Below are 21,484 nucleotides of genomic sequence, written 5' to 3'. Positions count from 1 at the left end.
TAAATTTCCTCTTTCCCTCAGAGTAGTGGGAGTCCATAGGTGATTTCAAAGTAACCTTAACAAAAGGCTCAAATGCTATTTTTCTCCACTCGTCCCCAAGTCTTGGTACTTCTCTCCTTTCTCATGTTCACATCTGTCTTTCAGGTGTAAAAATCCAAATCCAGTCCTTCAATGGTGAGCACCTGCATATAAGAGAGTTCCCCCGAGCCAAGGTTGGAGACATTGCCACAGGAATCAGCAGCCAGGTAAGATGTCAGAGAGAACACAGTCATAAACAGAAGTGGGAACCCCACAAAGTAATCAACTCGGGCATTGATGGAGCATACTTTTGCTGGCTGCCTCTAGCCAGCAGCTGGAGTTTATTGCTTCCCAAGAGATTTTGATTTCTAGTGGTGGCATAAGCTAGTCTGGCTTACTCTGACTCCTTCTGAACATGCTCTTTCCTCCACTCTGATTCCCAGATACCTGCCTCTGCATTCAGCTTGGTGACCAAAGATGGGCAGCCTGTACACTATGACATGGAGATACCTGACTCAGGCATTGATCTGCAGTGCACCTTGGCTCCCGACTGCAGCTTTGGTTGGACCTGGAGAGTCAAGCATGGTCAACTAGAGAATAGACCCTAGCATCCCTTCCTTCCAGCCCCAGAGCCTGGGATCCTAGAAATCAGCCTCAGAGGTCCTGGAATAAGTACCAGTTTTTGATTCTACCCAAAGAGGACAGATGGACTTGAATTTCTCCAAGGGACTTGGCGTCTGATAGAAGGGATGAAAGTTGAAAACTGGAAATCTGGGACTTGGAAATTTCCAATGGTCCACCCAGCATTCTGCCAGTGTGATGGAGAAATGGTGTATGTGTATGTGTAGTCATCTTCATTTGAGTCCTGACTAAACAAACTGGTATAGATCTATAGCTGTGTGTGGAGGAGGAAGACGTTTAACTTCTTCCTTCCTTGGAATAGAAAGGAGTTCCCTCTCTTGACAGAGAAAAGGTGGTGTGGCATATTCTGCCACAGTGAGTTACCTTATAGGGAGAGATCAGCTTTGAAACTGGAGATGAAGGGAAATTTGGGATAGCCCTACTTTCCTCCCAGCAGTAGGTGTGCACAGAATTTTCCAGAAGGAGTTCACCTGTTTCCAGTTTCAGAAACTGGTGAAGATTGGGGTCCTTTATTAAGTTAAAGAGGACGCCCGAGGCATTGAACCTGATCACCTTCATGCCACAATCTTCTCTGGCTCTCTTCCTTGTATTTAAAATGACTTCTGAATGGAAAGCCAAAAAAAAATCCTCAAAGGCAAAATTTCCCATTAGTAGAATTCTCTTCTCCATTTTTTTGAAGGGGGGAGCATGTCTTTTTTAGAAGACATTTGTGTGACATAAGGTTTTTTGTATCACTGGCAGTCAGTAAATGACCAATTTAGTGAATTTCTTTCCCCACTTCTCTTCCATCTTGGGAGCCAGGCTAAATAGAGCCTCTGATAAGAGCACACTTGAGAAGCCCTTTCTTGTCCCAGTAGAGGAGACTGAGTTCTCTTCTAGTCCCGCTAAACTGGGGATGCCTGGAGATGGGGAAAGAACCAGGTTTTATTCCCAGCTCTGTTAATGCTAATGCTACCTTAGGCACACAACTCTTTTAGTGTTCTCATCGCATCTCGATGAGACAATCCCTATGAAGAATGAACTGCTCCCCAGCTGTCAGGTTGAGCCAGTCCCTTGATTCCTGTGTAGAGCGCCCCACTGTGGGGCAGGTCAGGGCACTGAGGCACCTTGGCAGCTTCTGCCAGCCAAAGCCCATGTCCCTACCAAGCACTGACAACAGCACTTTGGGTCCTTGTGAAACCTTTTTTCTCAAAGCACTTTGGCAGCATTGCTGCCCCCTTTGACGGCAAGTCAGTTTTCTTGTGTCCTCCGCCTTTTATTTTTACATAGATGATTGTAATGCTCTAAACTGAATGAATTGTAAGATTTCCCGCCTCCTTCTCCCCCGATTCCGTACCCACCCAGGGAGAGGTGCTGAAAGGACTTTAATTTTCATCAAGTGCAGATCAAGCATTGACCATCTGGCTCTTGCCCCCTTCCCACTCTGATCACTGTACCCTTGCCACGTAGCATTAAGCTAACTATGAAATGTTTACATTTGGGAGGGATAGTCATGACACCATCAACCATGTAGCTAATCTGGGGTAGGAGTCTCCTCACCCTTGCCTCCTTCATTGGGGCTTTAGTTCTACAGATGGAGCCATCAGAGGAACCTTAGTCCCCCTCCAAAGGCTCTGGCATGACTAGTTTCCTACCAGAAGAGAAATGGAGGTAGATTGTTTAGGGACCTGAGAACCCCAGTCTGACAAGTGACTGACTGGAGCAGCAGTATATGCTAGTGGAAAGTTGGGTGTCAGACCAGCTCATTTCAAACCCCCTCTCTGCCTCTTTCTTGTATGACCTTATACAAGTCCCTTAGGCTCTCTGACCTTCAATTTATTCATCTGTAAAATGAAGTTAGACTAAAAGATGGTTCATGCTCCTTTCCAACTCTATATCTGTGAGCCAGGATATCTTAAAAGTCCATTAAGATAGTTGCTCCATGAAAGGGGGAGAGGGTCTGAATTTGTTCAGTTCTACCAAAGTGCAGCCACTGAGAACCCCAAAGGCCAACAGACTAATGTGGAAGAACCCACAACTGCCCAGGCAAGGAAAATGGAGCTATCCCTTCAGCTTCATTGTTGCCCTCCTTCCACTACCAGTATCAGTATCCACAAAGATGAACTGAAATGTGTGTACTGAGTTTCAGAGCTGGATTTTAAGTCTTGCCTTTTTAAAAACAAACAAACAAAAAAAAACAACAAAAAAAATCAATAAAGTTTGGAATGGTGATTATTTTCCTAAACAAATGTGTCTCCTCTTCTTTGATTGCCCTGGCAGCTGTCTTGAAACCTCTTTTGACCTCTGGGCAGAGACTTTCAAGACTATTCCCTGATTTTATGCCAGAGCTGTCTTCAGTCTTTAGGTTGTGCCCTCCCCCACTTCAACAGAGTCTGGAGCTCCATGCAGACAAACCAAGCCAGGGGCTCCATCCAGCAGCAGGGAAGTCCCTGGACACCATCCAAACCAGGCCAAGAGGAGGACTGACAAACACACCTAGTGGCCTAATGACTGTCCCTCCCAACAAAGTGAGCCCAGTCCTAAACTAAACATCCAGGATTAAGGAAGTATATGAAAAAGACAGCTACCAGAGTATATAAGAAAGGGATACAGAACACACCTTCCAACATTAATTTCCCACCTCTGCAGCCACCCACCAGAGGAAAACTGGCAGAGGGAGCCCAGAATCCTTGAGTGAGCTGAACATCAGCTTAGAACTGGGATTTAGCCAATCATGGCTCAGTTCCTGTTAGCCTGAAACCCCTGATCTAAGAGAATGGCATCCTGGAGGACCCAAATTCTCTTGGTTCTTTGGCAATGGATGATGAGCTTGAGCTGAGTGTGAGACTCTTAAAATGTCAAATGGATGACTGAGAAGCCTGTTCCCAGGCTTCTGAATTTAGCCAGTCTTAGGAATTGTCATGGGAGACAGAGCTCTGGGCTTGGAGTCATAAAGACCTGGATTCAAATTCCAAGATCCAAGCTGTGTGACTGAGCAAATGAGAAGGTCTTTAGGGATCTCTGTCCTTGTGTGTCCATTCCTTCCTGTCAAGCTGTCTTTCAACAATTTGAGGACTTGGAGTCAAGGTGAGTGGGAAACAGATTTAGTCCCTTGGACCTTCAAAATGATTTCCTTAGGGGGTGGCTAGGTGGCGCAGTGGATAGAGTACCAGCCCTGGAGTCAGGAGTCCCTGAGTTCAAATCCAGCCTCAGACACTAATTACCTAGCTGTGTAGCTTTGGGCAAGCCACTTAAACCCATTGCCTTGCAAAAAAAAAAAAAAAAAAACCAAAAAACAAAACCAAAACTAAAAAACAAAAACGATTTCCTTAGGGTACACTGGGACCCTAACAGGTTAGTTTTTATCCTTTGAACAAAATAGTTAAATCCTATACAAGCAGGGAATTCTTTTTTCAGACAGACACACACACACACAAACACACACTGCCATCACCACCACCTTGTTTCCTGTCCACCAACTCAAACCTGACTTAAATGTATGATAGTCATCAGCGATGGCATCAGGAACAGAGATGATATAGTTAGCAGCCCAACTAGGGAAGGGAGAATCAAGGAGGCTTTTCTATGTATAAGGTTAGCATGAGGTGCAGTTAGGTAATGCACTGGATAAAGTACCTTGGAGGTGGACTGAGTTCAATTCAGACCTCAGACACTTAAAATATTGTGTGACCCTGGCTACTTAACTCTGATTGCCTTGCATCCAGGGCCATCTCCAGTCATCTTGATTCATATTTGTCCACTGGATCCAGATGGCTCTGGAAGAAAAAGTGAGGCTGGTGACTTAGCACAGCATCCTCAATCAAATCTAAATGCCATGTGCTTGTCATGGCCTTATCTCCTCCATGTCATAGTCTTCAAGAATAAAGGACAAACAATAAAAACAGTGAGGTTCCTTGCCAGACTCACCTGCTCAGTGCCACACAGAGAAAAGCCAGACTAGGGACAAGAAAAAAAGTGGAAGAAAAAGTTGAGGATGTTTCCTTATGCAAAAATAGAAAAAGAACTTGTGCATGTGTTATTTATGTGTATGGAGAAATATTAACACTTATATAACTCTTTTAAGGTCACAAAGTACTGTCTCCTGGAAGAGAAATCACCATTTTAAAGGTGAGGGAACTGAGGAAAAGCTTGCTTAAGGTCACATGTGCTCTGGAGTCAAGAAGACTCCTCCTGAATTAAAATCTGGCCGTAGATGGTTACTAGCAAGCTGTGTGACCGTGGACAAGTCACTTAACCCTCTCTGCCTCAGTTTCCTCCTCTGTGAAATAAGCTGCAGAAGAAAATGGCAAATCACTCCAGCATCTTTGCCAAGACACCACCAAATGGGGTCCCAGAGAGAATGTCAGGTGCCACTGAACCGACTGAACGGGTGACAAGAGGAAGAACCAAGAGGATGGGGTCTGCCCAAGGTTACACAGCTAGTGACCGGCAGGATTAGAATTGGGTTCTTCTAATAACCGTCTTCCACACCTTCTAACTGCCCCGTGAGATGTGAACGATTCTGGCAGAAACCAGGCTGATTTAGTTTCCCGCAGCCCTGAGTAAGTCGCTGTTGTGGGGGTCCTCCGAGATCCTAGAGGACGGTTCATTGTAGCGCCAGGCAGCCCCAGGGAGCCAGGAGGGGTGGGCATCCACCCCAGGTCCCGAAGGAACGAGGCTGGGAAGGAAGAAGAACCAAGATCTGGGGACGTGGACCCAGTGTGGAGGGACCTGGGACTCCTTTACCGCCCCCTTCCCCTTCCCCTCCCCGCCGCCCCTCCATCCAAGGTCCGCCGCCGCTCGGTAGGGGTTCACTGTCTCCCTCCCAAAGGAGAGGGAGAGTAGGAGAGTGAGGGCCCGGCCCCCGACAGCGCGGCCCCCGACAGCGCGGCCCGGACAGCGCGGCCCCCGACAGCGCGGCCTCCTTTTGCCTCCTCCCACGGCGGGCCACAGTCCCCCGTGTGACGTCACAGTGACCCGTGACGCCACAGGTACCCCGCTGCTACCTTCAGGGTGAAGGAGCCGCGGGGTTTCAAAGACCGTGCTGGAAGCGGAGGGCCAAGCTGCCGTCATCTGCCCACTCCCCTTTTCGGGGTAGGCACTGGAGTCGGCATGGGGGTGACAGGTGCGAAAAAGAGGGATAGTGAGGCAAGGACAAGGGGAAGTGGGTGCCGAGGGCTCTAGCCAGGGTCAGGAAGGCAAAATGTCCCCCAAAAGAAGCAGAGTTAGAAGTGAAAGGGCCGTCCTGGAAGGGTCCTTAAGGCATCTCCCTTTTGTGTCTCTATGTCTGTCTCTGATTCTCTCTGGGTCTTTCTCTGTCTCTTTCTTCCCTCTTTGTTTTTTGTTTGCTTCTTTTTTACTGTGGCACATTGAGGTTATGTATTTCCCCATGCCCCCACAGCTGTTAAAGTCACTGAGATAGCATTTGAAGGCAGATTATCCTGACCTTAAATCCAGCTCTCTGTCCACTACTCCAAACTTCCTCTGGGAAGGGAGCAAAACAAAGGAGGAGGACCCAAGAAGAATTAGTCCAAGCCACCACTACTGCCCTTTCCACACACCTGAGATTCTCAGACAACCCCTTTAGTCTCCACCAGTCTTGCTTTCAGTGTAGATTTTGTCACTCTTCCCATGATGAAAGGTCACTTAGCCAAGTCATCCCACTCCCCATCCCCTCCTGGAGATCCATATTGGGTCACCAAATGCCCCTTCAAAAATCCAATGAAATAAATACACCTTCATCTCCCTCATCTACAGCTTTTGTCTCTCCTGGTTAGCTAGAAATATGCAAATCTGAAGCTATTCCAAAAATGGAATTTAGAAACTCAGCCTAATAGGTCAGGGCTGGCTTTACATAAGGCCAGTTTCAAAGACTTGAGTTCAAGTCTTAAATTCTCTGGGTTCTAGGCAGCTCTCTAATAAGAAAGTCCCGACCTTCATCAAGTTTCCTTAATAGTTCAAAGAAATCACATGTCTATCACCCAACCTCATAATTGTTGTTGTGAGAGGCATGCGTGTTTCTTCACAATCTTCTACTACTACTATCACCTCCAGACTCACCAGGATCATGGTGGTTTTCTTCTTTCTCTTCCTTTCCCACCTCTAGGCCCCAAAACCAAAAATCAGATTCAGTTGCATGTAGAAACCACAGAAATTATTGGACTAAAAAGAGTCCCTCTTCCCTCCTCAGCCAGAGATTTGGATACAATTACAGACTATAGGCATAAAATAGCATTTCTAAAAATCTGGGGACCAAGAATCCTGATGCTTAGTCCCTAGTCTCTGATCTCCTATTCCCCTAGCTCAGACAGTCTTACTTTGGTCATAAAGAACTTATAGAACTAGCTCCCCAACTATCCTTTAAAATGAGGTTATTTGTAAAATGTTTTGCACACTCTGATACATACATACATACATACATATATGATTTAATAAATGCTTGTTTCCTTCCTTTCCCCCACCCCTATAGCCTTTAACCAAACTGAGCCCTCAATCAGAGAAGGCATTTCCATAACCCAAAGATGGCCCTTCAGGTTATGGGGAAAGTCCAACTCTGTGCTCCATGGCCTCTCAGCAAGTGCCATTGTCTTTTGATAACCATGGAGGAGGGAAGATGTTCTGCAAATTTTACTACCACCACCCCCATGGGTTAGAGAATTTATCTTATTAAAAAGAAAGAAGAATGAATTTAGGACTCCCCTTTTCAGGGATCAATTTTTCTCCCAAGATTTTATTTTTGTCTTTGAAGATCTCAGATTTTTCTCTTATGCCTTCCACTATCACATACGGTATAGACTCTTAGACATCTTCCTAGATCAAGTAACTAGAATTAAGGTCCTGGGATTGGGTGATGTTAGAAGAATAAACATGGGACTGGGAAGAAAACTTTGGGTTGGGGAAGGTCCTGGAATTAGGAGGACCTGAATTCAAATCCAGCCTCAGAAATTTAATTGCTGTGATCTTAGGCAAGGCACTTAACCCCTATTGCTTGCAAAATCTAAAAAAAAAAAACATCCTTCAGCAGGGGTTCTTAATTTAGCGACCTTGAACTTTTTTTTAAGCATTTATTTTGATAACTATATTTTAATGTGATTGGTTTCCTTTGCAAATCTTATCTATTTAATTTTATGCATTTGAAAACATTCTGAGGAGTCCATAGGCATTTCCAGACTGCCAAATTCAGAAAAGTATTTTGAGGTTAAAAACTTCTCTAACTTGAGAAAATAATATGGGGCCTTAAGTGGCAAAGAAGTTTGAGATGTAGAATAGTATAGAAGGGGGATAATTGATGGATTGGATAAGTCAGCTAGAGATATCAGGTGAACAGAGATGGAGAAACAGACATGGGATGGGAAGATGGGTTTGAGATAAGCATTTGATGGAGGGAGAGAGAATAGGAGAGAAGATGAATGGGATCAAAGAGAAGAGATGAAAAACAGACAAAAAGAAACAGTGTAATAATACAGCGATCAGTGGGACAGGAAATAGGTTTGAGGTGAGAGTTGGGAGTGATAGGGTTGAGCCTGATGGAAGGTGGAGCCTGGGAAAAGGATAAAAGAGAAGGGAGCAGCTCTGCCACCTCCTTGGAAGCATTCTGCAATAGAATTCTCACTTTCCCCCCATTTTTAATTAGGTATCAACGGATTTCCTTGCTGCAGTAAGAAGTCTGTGGAGGTCGTGGAGACACAGTGAGACCCAGACCCACTCCTAACCTCTACTATTCTTCACTGATCCCCCTCCCCACATCACCAGCCATTTCCTCCCACCCTACCTGCCCAGCCCCCATCCTCCCTGAAGCCCTCACCCCCCTGCACCCACCACCCATCACCATTCCTTCCCCTTCTTCATCCCACTCTACACACAACTCCAGAGACTTGGACCTAAACCCACCTGGGGGAGAGGGGTAAGAGAAGAAAAGGACTCTTTCCCTCCTCAAGCCCTCTCCTCAGGCCCGGAAGCTTCCCAGAAGATTAGGAACTCAAGGCTAGAAAGCACCATAACCCCATTTTGCTCTTAATAGGAGGATCCTGAAGGGAAAAGGGAGTGATGGGAACCATCTCCACAGCTTCCCCTTCTTTGAGTATAGCTATGCTGAACCTTCGTCTACATTCACTTCAGGGAGGACTTCCCTGTACTCCACTGACTTCTCCTACAAGGAGGAACTCAAGAGCAAGCCTTTTGGGGGCTACAGTGCTCTTAGTCAGCAAGGGCCAGAACTCAGGAGGGACTCAGAAGAGGAGATGGAGGAGGAGTTGGAGGAGGAGTTGGAGGAGGAGTTGGAGGAGGAGGAGGAGGAGGAGGAGGAGTTGGAGGAGTTGGAGGAGGAGTTGGAGGAGGAGTTGGAGGAGGAGTTGGAGGAGGAGGAGGAGAAGGAGGGGGGTAACAAAGAAGAGAGTGGCACAACTCGAGACAAGTCTTTGGTGGTGGCAGTGGCAAACTGGGGCACTAAAGCTGGGTGAGCTCAAGACTCTTCTCCTGCTTTCTACCCATCCCGAGCACACCTGCTCCTTCCCTCTTAGACTTTCCATTCTGCTGAGGGTGGCTCCCAGTGGGAAGTGGGCTAGGCTGGGTCGAGGGGCTGAAGAGGTGGGGATGGGAGTGAGAGAAAGTGGCATCTGGCTGGTTACAGAACCCTTGAGTTTCATCTCATTGCTACCTCTGAAACTTCTCCTTGAAGGGTCAGACCTAAAACTTAAAGGAGGCTATTAGGGATCAGTCATTCCCCCTCCCACTCTGCTAGCCAGGGTAGATTCCTTTCAACAGATTGTCAGATCTCTCCACAAGCCTCCTGGCAAGTGGCAGAGGAGGGCCCAAGGGTACCCAGAAACTTAAGGAAGAAATCATGATGCCTTACCCCACACACACGTATACGTGTACCACCTAGCTCCCCACCACCAGCTCATTGACCTTATTTTTTGTTCCTAGCAGTGATGACTTTCAGGAGGACCCTGATTACCCACCTGAGCCTGTGGAAGATGAGATCGAGGTAACAGAATGTCAGCTTGTTAGAGGAGGGGACCCTCTTATCTTGGGAGGGGACAAATTCAACTAGAAAGCTACCCCTCCATTCCTTCTCTCTCCTACTGACTTGTGGCGTCCTTGGAGAGGGCTTGGCAGTCTTCCTAGACCACAGTACCCTTTGCCCAATGGAGATATTGCTGCCAGTTTCCTAGCCTTTCTGCCTGCTCACACGTGTATCACCCCTATTCCTTGGGCACTTGACCCAACTCCTACTAGGAGAGCATGTCCAGGAGGAGAGAACAGGAAATGCACCTAGATGTTAACCCAGGGGCAGTGAGGGAGGGACTGGCCAAGAGACCTGCCCTTGAGGTGCAGGGGAAGGGAAGAAGGAGGTGTGTGGTGTGTGTCTACATGTGTATGGGAGTATGTGGGGTGGTGTATGTTTATGTGGAGTGTGGTTTTTTGTGATATGTTTGTGTGGTATATGTTTGGGGGAAGGGAGGGTGGCTCATGGGTCCTTGACCTCTGCAGCTGCTAGATGATACCCTTGAACTGGATGCTGAGCAGGACCTGGAGTCCGAGTCGGAGTTGGAGTCCGAACTGGAACCAGAGCCTCAGTTGTTCCCAGAATCAGAGTCAGAGTTAGAAGATGAAGACTCTGTCCCAGTCAGCGTCTTTGTTCAAACCTCCAATCTGGCGTTCAACCTGACCCCGAGGAATGTGCCCACGGGATCCAGAGTAAATGTCCAGATTCAGACAGCTGTTGGGCCAGAGGGAAAGTTGGAGTTAAGTATTTCTCAGGAGCCCCGGACCCTGGAAGCCACACCAGTGAAGGATGGTCAGCACCATACATTCCGATCAGTCTTTGTGCAAACTTCCAAGCACCTCTTCCGGATGGACAAGCTGATTCAGGCCTCTGACAGTAGCCTCAAACAGCCATTAGGGTTAGGGAGCCATCCATTCCCAATGAGAGACTGGCCTTTCCAGAAATTTTTAGGAAAAGCTTCTAAGGAAAGTCTGTTCTCTGGCAACAAAATGTCCAAGATGTTCATGGAGGATGTTAGAGTACAAACCTCTCACCCAAGCTTGGGTATTGAAGGTTTCCCACCACAGTCCCCTATTCAAACATTACTGTCAGAAAGGTCATCCTTAGATAACCATTCAATATCTTCCCACAACTTCTCTGCTAAATTCTCAGAGCCGATGGATTTCAGAATGCTAGACTCTCGTCCAACCTCTACCAGTCTTCCCCCAGTACTGTTTTCTAGTGCAATGATCTCCTGCAATTCCTCTTCCTCAGAGTTGATGCTAGATTCCAAAGCTCTGATTTCCTGCAAGTCTTCCCCAGGGTTGAGAATGGAATCGAGGTCACCCATAACTCAAGGGTCGACCACGGACCTTTCCATAGCAACTGAGCAGCCAGTCTCACCCTTTCCCCTCCTGAAGCCTCCAGAAGCAGGGGAGCCCCAGACCTCCATCAATGAGGAATTTGCCCTGAAGTCAGGCTATGCCTTAAACATGATCAAGCCAGTCTCAGAAAGAGCATCCATGGAAGGAGAAGCAGAACATCCCCAATCTCCATCTTTAGCTCCAGTATCCTCAGGACCTTGGAGAGAGTAAGTAGAATCCTAGTTCTCACCCAACCTCATCTGTACATTATATGTGTGTGTGTGTGTGTGTGTGTGTGTGTGTGTGTGTATACATACATTTGTGTTATTTGGGGGAGGGGAAGATCTGATGAATTGTTCATTTCCTTTCACATACAAACATACATTACACTACCCTGTTCCCACCCTCAGGAGGGGAAAGGGGATAGAAGATGGAAGGTCTTTGGGGCAAGGAAACAGGATGATGTTACATAGAAATCACAAAAGTGTGAGGATGGGGGTGGGGAACAAGATGATAGGAGCCTCTGGAACCATGGAGAATCTGGGCAATGAGATCCAGAGTTCCAGCTGCTTCACATATATAAGAAGCTGGAGGAGGAGGGAGGGTAGTAATTTTCATGGAGTTCAGACCCCTTCCTAAAGGAGACACTCCCCCTTGGCCCAGATGAATAGATTCCTTCTTCTACCCCACCCCCAGACTCTTGCCTGAGCCAGGGTTGACCACAATACATGCATGATGTCTAGGGTGAGGAGGGAATCAAGGTCTGGGTCATGGAGGGGGATGTGGAGCCTACGGACCAGCACATCCTCTCCAAGTCCTTTGTGGGACTAAAAAGACAGATGAACATCCAACTCTTAAGAACTTTGGGGGGCAGCTAGGTGGCGTAGTGGATAAAGCGCCGGCCCTGGAGTCAGGAGTACCTGGGTTCAAATCCAGTCTCAGACACTTAATAATTACCTAGCTGTGTGGCCTTGGGCAAGCCACTTAACCCCGTTTGCCTTGCAAAAAAAAAAAAAAAGAAGAACTTGGGGAGGTGGAGGGGGATATTATTTCCCTCTCATTCACCCCCCACCATTGCCTCCAACTAGGAGAAGCTATCATCCTCTTCTCTGGTGGTGGGAAGGGTCTGGGGCTCCCATGACTCTGTCTCTCTTATGTTACAGCTCAAGGTCAAGAACCAGAAGTGGGAATCCAATATTTCCTACATATGCATTTTAAGTTGTCACCCTCACATCATATTCTCAAAACGCTTAGCCCAAGAACAATAAAAAGCCCTCTAGTGGTGGCTCTCCTCACATGCTCCTCTTTTGTCCTGAGACTTCTAGATAGAGGGAGCGTTAAGTTCTCACTTGCTCTTTTTCAACTACGATGTTCTTTTTTCTGGTCTTTTTTTTAGTTTGAGGGATTTTTTAGGGAACCCCTCCATACTTCCTTTCCTCCACTATAAGTCTCCCCAGGCCCCACTTGGCCAATATTGACCTTCTGGCTTCTGTCTCTGCCTGTAGTCATTCCCTCTGCTTCTCTCCCATACAAAGTTTACCACTGACCCTTAGGTCTAGTTTGTGGCTTTCTCTATGGATGGTAGATGAGGAGGCTCCCTCCTGGGCCTCAGTTTCTAAGTCTGTAAAAGGAATGGTGGGGAACAGGAGGCAGAATAGACATAATCCCTCTGATAGTCTGCAATGTGACACCTGCTAGCAGGGATGTCTCTGTAAGTCAGAAAAGTGATGACCAAAATTTTCTGTGAGTGAATCTTCCTGCTGCTTCTCAAGGGCTTATGTAGGTTATTGATTTATGATTTGGGGGAAAGAGTCTTAGATTTAGAGTCAGAGTCAATTGAATTTCTTGAATTCCTGCTATGACAGTCTCTCTGTAGTCTCTCTAGGTCTCAGTTTTCTATCACACAAACAAGGGAGTAGTGCTCTAAAGCTTTGATCTTATGAATTATCCCCTAGCTATTTCCTGAAGAAGATTGAAAGTGGACATCATCCCTCTCCCCTGGGGCTGGTACTCCATGGGAGATTTTTTTGGGGGGAGGGAGAACAAAACTGGGCAGAAGAAAGTGGTAGCTTCTTTAGGATCTCATAGATGTTGGCTTTAGGATTAAAAATCCTCCTGCCAAAAAACCACCTAGACTCAAATTCTTGGAAAGGAGGTCCATGAGACTTGGAGAGAGACATCAAGGCACAGAGTGCTAGGGCTGAAAGGATCCACCTGCAGCCCCAAAGCAGAAGGAAAGGGAAAGGGAAAGGGAAGGAAGGGGGAAATGAATGGAAGGAGAAGAAAAGAAGAGAGGAAGCAAAGAAAAAAAGTTTTGGGAGCTTGGCATGAGGCACAGGACAGCAGGCAGAGGGAGCAGAGAGAGGAGGAGGAGGGTAGAGGGACCAGAAGAGAAGGGGATAAGAAGTCGAAAGAAGGCGAATGAGAAAGCAAAGGGGGAAGAGGAAGAAATTAAGAGGTGAGTGACTGGGAGGGTTCTGAGGCTAGACATGAACAGAGAAGAGCAGGGTAGTGGCTCCTTCCCCCTGGCCAGGCTCATTTTTCTGAGTTGTTTTTTGGTGGTCTGGAGGACCAGGACCATGATTTGGGTTGGGGGTGGGGTGGAGAGGCCCTGAATCTTGGGACATGACCTCCAGGTCTGACCTGTTGATCAATTTGACTGATTAATTAATTTTAGTGTGACTTTGAACAGCTCACATCATTATTTTCACTAATCTCTAACTGAAATTTGGTTGATCTGAAAACATTATTCTGAGGAATACATTCCTAGACTTCATCAGAATGCCAAAATGGGTCCCACACACACACACAAACACACACACACACACACACACACACACACAGACAGACACATACAAAGGTTAAGAACCCCTGATCTAGATGGCATCTAAAGACTCTAATAAGATCCTTATGAATCTATATTACAGGTGGCCACCTGCCAAGGATCAGGATACCCATAGTGATACAGAAATATTACAGGTGAGGCTCTGTTCTCCCACCTTCCTCTCCTCTAAAAGATAATGATGGAGAGCATCTGTCCTCCAAGCTTGTCAAGACTTTAGCAGAGCACACCTACTATAGACTTCCTAAGCTTGGTCCCCCCAAGAGGACACACAAAACAGATGGGAAAACTGGAAAGCAACTGAGGGGACCTTGGTTTCCACTGGCTAAGCCCCCATGACTATTGAGGCTACAATTTGGAGGAAAGGAGTATTAGGGTCATTCTGTGCCTTCCTCATGAGCCCCCTTCCTCCATAAGGACACAAGTCTCTGCTCTTTTGAGACTCAAAAAACTTTTTCTTAGGATCCACTCAACAAAATTGATTGGAAGTGTGTGTGTGTGTGTGTGTGTGTGTGTGTGTGTGTGTGTGTGTGTGTGTGTGGAGGAGGAGGGGAGGAGGTTTTATTACAAGACTTACAGTCAAAATGGTCATTTTATACACCCCCATTCCTGTGTGAGAGATGAGGACAGAGATCCAAAGGATGAGTAACTAGGCTAAAAATTCAATACCAGAGATAGGATTTGAGATCTTTTAACTCCAAAACCTAAAGAGAGCAGAATCAGGAATCCTTGAACTAGAGATCATTTTTGTTTAAGGGTTTGGTTTTGAGGCCAAGGACAAGAAGGGTTCCTGTGGGCTCTGACTATTGGTTAGTACACTGTTGTCCCAGATGATCCCAGGGTCTTTGGAGGCTGAGGTGGTGGAAGACTCAATGGATCTAACCCAAGAGATGAAGGAGGACCTTTTGATGACTTGGACTACTCAACAGGCTCAGACAAGGCCTGCTAGAGAAACCAAACCTCAAAGGTGAGGGGTGGGGGGTTGATGTATTGGGAGTAGGGAAAGGGAAATTAAGCCTCAAAAATATGGGGAGGTACTTTTGCTTCTACAAATTCCTCTCCTTAAAGTGTTGGGGAGAGTAGTCGGGGGCTGGCTGAAGGTGGACCCTAAGATGAAAAAAAAAAAATTGGAAATGTGTTAGGGCGTTAGGAGGGGAGGTTGGAAAAACATTCACTCATAGTAAAGCTAAACATGGGTGTCAGTGTTGACAGCCCTCTTGCCAATAGGAGACGGGACCTCTCTAGTCTCTTTGCACCAGTGGACATCCCTGCTGAGTATGAGCATCCCCTGACCTCTAGGCAGGTGGCAGGTGAGGGGAGAGGCTTCCATCTGGAACATAGGGGCCCTTTGTGGGGAGGGGGGCTTAAGCCAATCTAGCCCCTGGGATGGAGAGGACAGTTAGATTGTCTCCAGCTGGGGTGGAAGGTAATAGGGCTATGTATAAAGAACTATGTATAAACCATATATACATTTTTCTAATTCCTAGGCATTAGAAGAAATCATTTTTTAAAAAAAGAATTATGCAATAAATCCCTTTGTAAACAGAAGAATGGCTCTCCTAAAATACATTTTGTGTAAATCTAGATTTTCATTTATTGGGTTTATTTATAAAAAAAACCTAACTTGCTGCCCCTTCCCGTGCCCTATTTCAACCCTCTCTTACAATTTTTGTTGCCCATCCTCTTACAATTTTAAGTTTTTAAGGCACCAACTCCCCCCCCACCATCCCCACCCCACCACCAACAGCCTTCCAGGATGTCTTCCAACTGTTTAAACCGGGCTCCCAGGGCAAGCTGGACATGAGGAGCATGAAGGGGGCACTCCGGACTGTTGGCATCCAGCTGAGCCCCCAGGAAGTGTGTGAGGCCCTGAGGCGGGCCGACCTGGATGGTAAGTCTGCCCAGAGATTTCTTGACAAAATCAACTGGTCTTCCTTTTCTTCCCTTTCTCTGTCTTCCCAAACTACTCCTTCCTTTCAGAAAACTTTTATCTAATTATACCTGTCCTCCTCCCTCCACAGTCATCCTTTCTTCTATTGCTCTCAAAAACTTAAGTAATCCATGCTTATACTTGACTTCACTCAAAGGATTATTGCCCATTTGCCACCTTTTACTCAGGTTGATTTACATCTGGAGGCTGTAGTTTGGTTCTTGGGTGGAGATCCTGAATCTCTCTTCTGAGGCTGGATGTCTTCCACTTTGTTTGTGATCCCTGCAGAGCCTAGTGCAAGCCTGGTCCCAGAGTGCCAACCCTCTCCCTGATCCAAACAGACACACATATAAACACAAACCCACAATTTCTCTTCTTCCAGGTGATGGGGCTGTTGACTTTGAGGATTTCCTTGGGATCCTGACAGACAATCACCGCTTTGCTCAGTGCATGGGTGAGGAGGTATTTTTTTCTTTATGGGTAGTGGGGTCCAGGAGAGAAAAAACTAAAACCTGCCAAGCTCTCAACTTCTTTTAAAAAAAAGGAAAAAAAACCTCACTCGTCCCTAAAAATATTGTCCTCTTTCTCCTGTCTTCACATTGCAACTCCTAGAAAAAGCTGCCTCCAACTCAGTCAATGCCTCCACTTTCTCTCTCATCACTTCTTGCCATCTGGCCTCTGAGCTCACTCAGCTGAAGCAGTTTTCTCTCCAAGATAACTCTAGTGATCTCTTAATTGCCAAATCTAATGGGTTTTTCTTATTTATTCAGCCTTTTGACACTATTGATAACCTTCTCTACCTGAACATTCTTTCTCTTTTAGATTTTTTTGGGACTGGATTCCTCTTCTTGGTTGGATCTTCTGTTCCTACTCACTAACTCAGTGTTCCTCAGAACTCTGTCCTTTCTCTTCCACTTGTTTTCCTCTTTCCCTTCTCTCTCTCTCTCTCTGTTTCCCTTCCCATTGGTTTAATTATAACTCTGAATCAAGAGAGAGAGAGAGAGAGAGAGAGAGAGAGAGAGAGAGAGATCTAGCCCTAATCATTCTCTGGAGCTCCAGTCTCAGATCTCCAACTGCCTAGTGATCCCTCGGGAATCTCAAGAGTTATTCACCATGTTCAAAATTCCCCTATCCCTTCCAATCTCTACTTTTGTTAAGAGTACCACCATCCATAACTGGGCACCTGGTTTGCCACTTCAGAGTCATCCAGATTACTCCTTCTTCCTCATCCCACATATCCACTCCATTGGTATGTCCATTGGTGAAGTATCTCTCAAATCCACCCCCTTTCTCTCACCACTCACCTGGCCATTATTGTGTAGTTCTTGCCTGTTTCACCTCTTTCCTAAAAGATTCCTTGTAATTGCTCTACTTGTCTCAAAGTGTCTCCATTCTCCAATTCATCCTCCATAAAACTGCCCAAGGGATGCTCCTAAGACAGTCATTTGATCATGTCACTTCCCTGCTCAAAAAAGCTATAGGAGTTTCTGACTACCTCTGGGTTCAGATAGAAACACCTCTGTTACAACCTTTCAAATGTTCAGACTGTGATTGAGCTGTGGAAGCCTTGCTTAACTTGGCACAGGCTGTCTCCCCTACCCCCACAACCCCTTCATACTTAAAATACACTGCTTCACCTCCCTCTCTTAGAATAAACTTATTTCCATTATAACTCTACTCTTTCCTGCTGCCCAGCCCAGCTTAACCCAACACAGTAGCATCACACTCCAAAATCACCTGGTTACAGAACTGTACTAAGACTTTTGGGATGGCCTCTATTTTGTACATGTTGTCTCCTGTATACACTGTAAGCCTTTTAAATGCAGGGCCCTTTGCATTTCCATCTTTGTATATTAGTAGTTTCTGGTATGTAATAGGCACTTAATAAATGCATTAATTGATTTTATATACCTAAAGGGCGGATGAGAAACAGTCGTATCAATGATCCCCATGGTCTGGAAACGCTTTTCTTCGAGATGATGTCTAAGTTTGTGGGCCAGGGGGCGCTGTCCCCCAAGTCAGTGGCGGAGGTGGTGAGGTGGGCGGGGCCCAGGCACCTCCCCTCCCACACCCAAGCACAAGTCCCTTTTTCTCCCCTCACTATACCCTTCAAAGTTGTTAAAGATTCCTAGCCGCTACTATTCAAGACCCCCAGTTGGGGGAAGGGGCCCAGGGCATAGTGCCAACAACCAAGGCTGCTGGGGGGCGGGCAGTTCTTTCCCTTACCCCAGCTCCTCTGAGGAATCCAGAACTGGGCTTTGGTGGGGACCATTGCCTAGTGGATTGCTCCTGCTTGCCACCCCACCCCATATCCCACCTCCCCAGTTACTACACAGACAAGCAGAGAGTGTTGAGGATGAGCTCTTGGTGGAAGGGCCTGAATCACAAACACAACCGAAGCTACCAATCCCGCTCACACACGGGCCTCAGCTTCTTCTGCCAGGCCACGCGTCTGGCTGGACTGAACAATCAGCAACTTGCCCGATCCCTGCACAACCTCCGGGACTTGAGTATGGATCTGCCGCGGTGGGGAGGGGAGCGGGCAGCTCAAGGGGGTTCCAAGTGAAGGGGAGGGACAGAAGCCCTAAAACAAGATTTCTCCCGCTACAGACGCACAAGGTCCCTATTCTCAGGTCCCCAACCTGCCTTCTCGGACACGGTCCACTGAAAGGAGGTTTCGAAGCAGAGGCCCCCGACTGACCAACTTTGCCAGGCCCTGCAAACCCAAACTGCCTCTGCGAGAGGCACCTCGGAGGGTCACTGGTAAAAATTAATGGAAAGGGAGGGGACTGACTGACTTGAACTAAGTGGCCATCCCACCTCCCCTCCCTCCCCCCCCCACCTCCCACCACCTTCCCCGATGCCAATTCTGCTTTCTTTGTAGAACCCATAAGTCAACGACCACAGTCAGAAGAGGGGACTGCAGAGCTGGGACCAGCTCCCTCCCCCCCCACCCTGGTTCAGAGCCAACTCCCCTCCCCTCCCCCTGCCACCCCACAGAGTCATTCTTTATCAAATGTTTACCAATAAAACATTTACTTAGAAAAATGAATGGCCTGAAATTCATCCTCCCAGGAACTGGGGAGAATGGGAGTGGGGCTGGGAGATGGAGGCTGTCACAAAGAACACAGCATCTTCCAAATCCATTTATTGATTTCCATGTAAAAAAATAAGGTCCCAGGGGTTTCTCCCTCTTCCCTCCCCCCATCCTTATTCCAACTCCCGCCCTCCCTAGCCCAGGCCAAGGGCAAAGAGTGGAGAGGCATTTCATAAGTTAGAGATGCCAGCCCTCCATTGATGAGCATGGCTTACATGATGAAAGGTAAAAGAGGGGCAGCATCTGGCCCTTGGAGGGAGGGGTGTGGAATGCTTCCTCATGGAGATGCTGCCCTTTGTGTGGTAAGGAGAAGTGCATTTATGAAGCTTGTTCATCAGAATCCTGCCTAACAGGAAAACTAGCATGGTTCCCCCCTTCATGCCTGTCCTTGGATCTCCTAAGCAGTGGAGGCCCAGAGGAGGAGCTGGCACATCCCCTCCACTCCAGGAGGCGGGGGTATTGGAGATAAGGAAGGGAGGGGTCGGAGCAGGTCAGGGGCTACAGTGCGAGGTCAGGGGTCACCTGCAGGGAGGTGCCGGGGGACTTTCGGCGGGCGCTCCGACGGCCTGTATCTGACCTTCGGTACGGCTGATTCCGAAGATCTGTTGGGAGAAATACACAGAAACCTTCAGCTCTGGACTTTGGCTGTAGGCCAATTTTTTCCCTTTCCTCCCCACTCCATCCCAAACCGCCCAGGCTCATGGCTCCTTCACTACCAGCAAGACCAAAGTCATTTATGACGATGCTTCCCCCCACCCTGTAACCTGGCCATCCTAACATAGTCCCCAGGGAGTCCTCATTCTCATCCTTCCTCTCATCCTTGCCAGCAGCTTTGCAAACTTAGTCTGGAGACTAGACATCTCACTGCTTAGCTCTGAGGCCAAAGAGGTCTTAGATATAAACTCAGAAGCAAGATCTAATTCATCCAACCCCAGGTGGAGGAAGCAGGGAGAAGGGGAAGAGGTGAAGGACTAAGGGTCTTCTTTACCCAAATCCAGAACTGCTACCCTCCTTCCCCCAACCAAGGGGGAACAACTGGGCCACAGCAGAAGCCATATTGATCAGTTTGTCTCTGGCCCCCCAACCACCAGGTACCTTGGGTTAGAGTGGGGGGTGGGGTTCTAGAGGGGGCTCTCGTCACTGAGGCCAGCCTCCAGAAACAGTCGAGATGTCCGCTTGCCCGTGCGGGCAGTGAAGGGCGCTGTCTTCAACACTAAGGTGAAGGGGAAAGGTAGGAACCAGGAGGGAAGGAGAAAAGAAGGATGAAGAAAAAGAAGCCAGAACAGTGTAAAGTACAAAAAGATATAGCAAGCTGAAGGGATCACGGGAGAACACGCAGGACTTGACTGTCCTGAATTTGTAGGTGGTTGCTCTGGTACCAACAAAGGGAGACAAGTAGGAAGACAGGAGAGAAGACAGAGTCTGGCCCAGGCTGCTCTTCCCTGGCCTGCCTCCCTCCCCAAGTGACCACCCCATCCTCTCACCAGTGATAATGTCCTCTATAGTCCCATCACGGTCACTCTCATAAATGAGTGGCTCCTTCTGTTGCTTCCTCTTCAGCTCCGAAATGAGGTCCATTTGCTGCCGCCGGGGCTTGGCAGAGGACTGAATCTGAGGAAATGGGTGACATGCTTTGACCAACTGGGTCTCCTACTACTATTATTACAATCTCTAGGTACCCCATTTCTCAAGGAGTGCTGGGGAGGTGGTAACTGTTGGAATGCCCCAGGAAATTGAGTTGAGGGTGGATGCGATAGGAGAGAGAGATGGGGAAGAGGCCCCAGACAGGCTCATCCCCAGAGCAAATGCTTGAAGATAACCTGGGAAATGGCAAAACACTTTGCAGGTGTACATTTTGGTTTCCTGAAGCTACATAAGGGAATGCTGCTCCCCAATAGACAAGAAGTGAAATGAGATCCTCATGGAGACTAGCTTTGGTTACTGGGGAGGGGGCGGGTAAAGGGGGGTGGGCAACAGGGAGGGAAAAAATCGTGTCTCAATACCTAGGCAGGTTAGAGGAGTAGGGGTGAGGTTGGAGGCAGGGGAGGGGCAGGGACCTTACCTTGGGCTCTGCAGGTTCCCCTTGGCCTGAGATGGGAGCTCCAGCCTCCTGGGCTGCAGCCTCCTGTTTCTTCCACTGCTCCACCTCCTGCTCTGCTTTCTGGAAGGAAGTAGCTATGGTCATCAACATGACCCCTGCCCATATATACAGTGCCCCCTCTAGCCAGGATCCCAGTGTCCACTCATCCTAGCTGTCTGCCCCTCCAGGGATAGGCCCAGCTCCCTCCTGTAACCCCTAATGATCCTGGCACTGCAAGAGCAGATGCCAGAGGCTGGACTGGGGTAGGCAGAATAGGCGATCCCCTAGGGTACAAGAAGGGACTTAGATTTTTTTTTAATGGTCTTATTTTTAATGCCAGAAAATAGTTGTGCATATTTTGGGGATTTACACATTTAATTTGTTAAATGGGCAAAATCAGCTTTTCAGAATCAAAATGCAGAACAAATAAAAATATGGTGTCGTGCATATTTATTTTATGATGGCTCAGGTGACATGTACTACAGATGAAAGGCAACAGTGACTAGAGCTCAAAATCCGGACTCTAGCTATGTGACCCTGGGAGAA

The 21,484-nt window shown here is 47.5% G+C and overlaps 3 protein-coding genes across 12 annotated transcripts in view; 2 read left to right on the top strand and 1 right to left on the bottom strand.

Moving 5' to 3' along the window:
* The window catches only part of MAP3K14 (mitogen-activated protein kinase kinase kinase 14), a 47,848-nt gene extending 43,209 nt beyond the window's left edge, over nt 1-4,639 (top strand). The window contains exons 15-16 of the mRNA XM_074224374.1: nt 145-245; nt 462-4,639. Coding sequence (XP_074080475.1) covers nt 145-245; nt 462-626 — 266 coding nt within the window. The 3' untranslated portion in view covers nt 627-4,639. The remainder of the gene's footprint in view (nt 1-144; nt 246-461) is intronic.
* A 1,001-nt stretch (nt 4,640-5,640) lies between these two features.
* SPATA32 (spermatogenesis associated 32) lies at nt 5,641-18,803 on the top strand. 5 transcript variants are annotated; one of them, XM_074224365.1, is made up of 14 exons: nt 5,641-5,764; nt 8,273-8,327; nt 8,660-9,094; nt 9,568-9,625; nt 10,132-11,216; nt 13,917-13,968; nt 14,662-14,798; nt 15,035-15,141; nt 15,579-15,722; nt 16,144-16,215; nt 17,679-17,799; nt 18,087-18,271; nt 18,372-18,524; nt 18,646-18,803. In XM_074224365.1, the coding sequence occupies exons 1-14, from the start codon at nt 5,752-5,754 to the stop codon at nt 18,789-18,791; spliced, it is 2,763 nt and encodes a 920-aa protein (XP_074080466.1). In that variant the 5' UTR covers nt 5,641-5,751; the 3' UTR covers nt 18,792-18,803. The 5 variants fall into 5 exon arrangements, with proteins under 5 accessions (XP_074080466.1, XP_074080467.1, XP_074080465.1 ...); XM_074224366.1 differs by having other exon boundaries at nt 9,565-9,625; nt 15,059-15,141; XM_074224364.1 differs by having other exon boundaries at nt 9,565-9,625.
* FMNL1 (formin like 1) overlaps nt 18,802-21,484 on the bottom strand; it is an 86,725-nt gene continuing 84,042 nt past the window's right edge. For all 6 annotated transcript variants that reach the window (XM_074224362.1, XM_074224360.1, XM_074224358.1 and 3 more), the window contains 3 exons: nt 20,921-21,019; nt 20,343-20,469; nt 18,802-19,460 (listed from right to left, as the gene is read on the bottom strand). In XM_074224362.1, coding sequence (XP_074080463.1) covers nt 19,357-19,460; nt 20,343-20,469; nt 20,921-21,019 — 330 coding nt within the window. In that variant the 3' untranslated portion in view covers nt 18,802-19,356. The remainder of the gene's footprint in view (nt 19,461-20,342; nt 20,470-20,920; nt 21,020-21,484) is intronic.

Source organism: Macrotis lagotis, chromosome 2, assembly GCF_037893015.1.
Source record: "Macrotis lagotis isolate mMagLag1 chromosome 2, bilby.v1.9.chrom.fasta, whole genome shotgun sequence".
In the NCBI taxonomy this organism is placed as follows: Eukaryota; Metazoa; Chordata; class Mammalia; order Peramelemorphia; family Peramelidae; genus Macrotis; species Macrotis lagotis.
This window is presented reverse-complemented; position numbering and strand designations above follow the sequence as displayed.